Source organism: Brachyistius frenatus, unplaced genomic scaffold (genome assembly GCF_029030835.1).
Source record: "Brachyistius frenatus isolate BFR_SWC_R1_liver_20210118 unplaced genomic scaffold, ASM2903083v1 Contig_15, whole genome shotgun sequence".
NCBI classification, from domain to species: domain Eukaryota; kingdom Metazoa; phylum Chordata; class Actinopteri; family Embiotocidae; genus Brachyistius; species Brachyistius frenatus.
Window position 1 is genome coordinate 34,123 of NW_027210614.1, and position 3,873 is coordinate 37,995.

At 38.5% G+C, this 3,873-nt stretch overlaps 1 protein-coding gene across 1 annotated transcript; it reads right to left on the reverse strand.

Annotated features, from left to right (window-relative positions):
* Positions 1 to 545: 545 nt before the first annotated feature.
* rerglb (RERG/RAS-like b) lies at positions 546 to 3,360 on the reverse strand. Its single transcript, XM_069693361.1, is given in 7 exon segments — positions 546 to 832; positions 1,472 to 1,560; positions 1,562 to 1,617; positions 2,052 to 2,084; positions 2,087 to 2,127; positions 2,643 to 2,699; positions 3,262 to 3,360. Coding segments are annotated over 7 exon segments (606 nt in total). The 5' UTR covers positions 3,305 to 3,360.
* Positions 3,361 to 3,873: the final 513 nt, after the last annotated feature.

Genomic DNA, 3,873 nt, shown 5'->3' on the forward strand with positions numbered 1-3,873 from the left:
TGTGAAATCATTTAGTTGTAAGACTGTATCTATTACAACTTTGTCATAAAGTAAAGGGATACAACAAATAGCTGCAAACCCAAATCAACTTTGCTTGCAGCTTTGCAAACTTTTTAGCATAGATTCTGTGGATTTATGTAAATTAGCATACCAGGAAAAGGTAAATATACACATAATTGAATAATGGTGTGTGAAATCTGTTTTATAACCTTAACATCACAGCGAAAGCTGAGCTGTTAAAGCTTTGACCTTTGACCCCACCTGTAGCCATTGTTTTATACTGACATAAGAAATTGTATTTGTTCCAGATGAACTAAAACAGTTAATGTTGACATATTTTTTGAGAGCTTAAATTTGGATTCTTTTTCATGCTGCTGATGTGTACAATCAAATCAGGTCTCATTCTTTTCAAAATGTGAGATGTCATTGAATTTAAGTAAAGCTGGTCATTTGAAATGCTTAGTAAATATTGTTGCTTAATACAAAGTGCCCGAAGTACCCAGTATGTTTAGTTACATGTATTATAAAACCACTGATTTCCTCCGTCAGACAGACTTCCGCCTTTTACCCAAGACATTATTGATGAGTTTGGCCATGGACCTGGAGCCACTGTATCGTCTGTATCGTCTGCGGCCTGCACAGCCCTTAAGGTTATCCATCACAAGACGAATGAGCTTTGTAAAGAGGTTCGATATTTCCAGGTCGTCCTCAGCTGCAGACACTTCCTGGAAGTGGCAACACTCGTCTTGGGCCAAGCATTGTCCCTGCTCCTTGTATACCTGCCAAGCGTTACACAGGTCCTGCTTGTTCCCTACCAAGAAGACTGGCACGGCCACCAGTCAGCCACAGGAGAATGAACAACCAGCGAACCGGGTGCTGTAGGCAGTCCAGATTCAAAATAATTGTGATGCCCACGTGTAAACTGACCAAAACAACAATATCAGGTCTCAAAGATTCACAAAAAATTCATAATGCTCAGTTATCTCTATAGCATTGAACATCTTCAGCTGCTGTACTTATATAGCCAACATAAATGTACAATGTTCTCTTGGTTACCATATTTTGTCTGTTGACATTGTTGTTACAGTATATTTACAGTCGTACAGTCTTTATTGTGTGCAATGCGTTCAGTGGTTGCCAACTTGCAAAACCCTTTAGTGAAATGAAATATATATATCTGCTTTCATTTAAGTTAGCATAAACTGGAAAAGTGAATATAAAGCATTCAAAAGTCAAAAACTAAATGTTCTCACCCCACTGTGCTTCTGCTCACATGGGCCGTCTTTCACTACAAAGTAAAACTTCATACTGGAATACTCCAGTTCAGCATGGTGGATTTTAGACCATAACTCCCAGCTACCACATTGATCCTCACCTTGATAGGCCTTCACACGTTCATCTCAGAGAAGGGGCTCATTAGTTCAAGTAAATCCCTCAGCTCAGCTTCATTACCAACCAACTATGGTCACTCACCCCTTACGGCTTTCCTCTCGGGCCTCTTTGATCTGCCGCAGGACACTTTTGGCGTGGAGGAAGGACGTTCGGTCACTGATGTTGTACCACGAATCCATCTGCCCAGTTCACAGGCTCCTCCAGGATGCAACTGCTGCCTCAACTCTGACACAACAAAGGCGGACGTGGAGATCAAACGCAGTGCGTCGTCCATCAACTGATCCGACTACAGAAGCTATGATCATTTTTAAACGTGGGATACCTGACAACCAACCTACTACAGGAAACTGTGGAAAATGTTATGGTACAACATTTGACAAAATAAACAAGATGTGTGCTGGAAGAGAAAATTACAGCACAGCATGCAGCAGAGACACACTTTGGTAGTAAAGAAAATCATACAGGCTCTATGTAAACATATTCTGCTGTTGTAATAGTCACAGCATAAACCTTTAAAGACTGCTCATCTATACTGCAGGGTAATATCATAAATACCTTCAAGCCCAAACAGAGATCGGTAACGTCTGGTCAATTTTGTGTGGTACTAAAGACAATAACTGCAGTTCATCACCCAAAAGTATGTAACGTATTATTCCTACCTATGAACATGGATCAAATATTTAGTTGTTTGTTCATGTCTCCCATCAATGGAGATCATTTTATTGTATTAAGAATCTGCGGAGAAACAAATACAAAATATGTATGTTTGTTATAGGAAATAACATGAATTAATTGTTAACCAGTGAACATTAATACAGGTGGAGAGCGAAGTCCAGTAAATGAAAATGCACAAAGCTTTCTTAAAGGCAAAGAACGCATCACGGTGCCAGTTCAGAAGAATTATGGAACAATGATTGCTTTTTACTGTGGTGCCCGATTGCTCAGAGGAGGCAAACAAGCTAATTAATTTAGGCCAGAAGTGAAAAAGGACTGAAATGTTATACCTCCCTGCAAACTGTAATTCTATTACAGCCTGTAAGATAAACACTGAGTGATGGTAAAACGTGAACGTTACTGATTCCAAACCCGTATGAAACAGTGAGAGAGAGGTTTTGTTGAGTCACATTAAATTGATATAATGTAATTAGTATGAGGCCGACTGAAACGCTGTGGAAAACCCATGAGACTCATATACATCTATTTTTCTATGATATAACAACATTACAGCTTTAATGAGTATATATACGTACTGGCATTGGAAGCACACTCTCCAATAAAACGTTTTGTCAGGAATTGGAGCAGAACAGCTGGGAAGAATATGAAAGGAAAACATTTTAATTTTGGCATCGTTCAAAGATGTCATCAAATTAATGTATGTGTCCTTATGTTGGCCTCTACTGTGCACAGAAATATATAGCCCTTTGTCACAAAGGTATATGTTGTATTACATTAAGTATCTAAGTGTAAAGGAAAGAAAAATTTAAATCTCAATGCAGATTTAGTGTTGTGTATTTTTTCTTATATAACAATGCAGCAGTTTCATCAGTGATCACAAAAGCAGGATGCACTGAAATGTCTTCTAATTACCTCTAAGCTAAAGAATGGAAATCCTCCCATTAACTTGTGGGGACACATTCATGTCAAACTGACTTCATCAAGAGAAAATCACTTCTTGACCGGAAGCTAATTTGGTTATTTACAAGTCGCTACTATTTTCATAATGGGCAGTATGATATTTTAGATAAACACACACTTTTGTATAGTCCACATTATTCTCTGAATTATGCATGATTTACAGACAAAAACAAAGATCAACAGAGCAGTACTGAACAATAGGCCAGTGTTAAGACTGCGTCAATGTCTGCTCACCTGTTTTCCCAGCACCCAGCAGAGCCAGCTTGATATCATCCATGTTGGTACAAGTGAGAAATGAGCTGTTAAAACGGTCGTTTGTCTTTCGTCTCCCCTCTGCACTACCTACCACTGTACAACTGCACAGATGTGTTGGACGTGTTTGGAAGAGCTGCTTCACCACCACACATCTCCCCTGTGAAAAATGAAGCTGAATCTCTGCCAACAGGAGACGCTTCTAAAGCAGGGTGGCAAAAAAAAAAAGGTCAACCAACAGAATAGAGGCAATAAAACAGAAGATATGATTTACAATAGAATACCACATGTAATTATGTTGATATAAAAGAAAGTGCTGTAAGGATTTGTAAAGTGTATTGTGTGTGATGAGGATATACTTTTAAAAGATATCTTTATTAGCTTTCATTTGAATAAGGTTTCAAAAGCACAACAGTTAAATAAATACCATCACAGCCTTTCTGGACTAAATAGATGCAAGGTCACTGTGACCCGTACAGTGAATTGAACCTTACATGACTTTTATTATTACTATTTGCTTTGAATTTAAAGCTTCTCCTTGAAGAAACAAAGGAAAGCCAGGAAAGGATAGTGAGGATGTTAAGATGCCGAGAC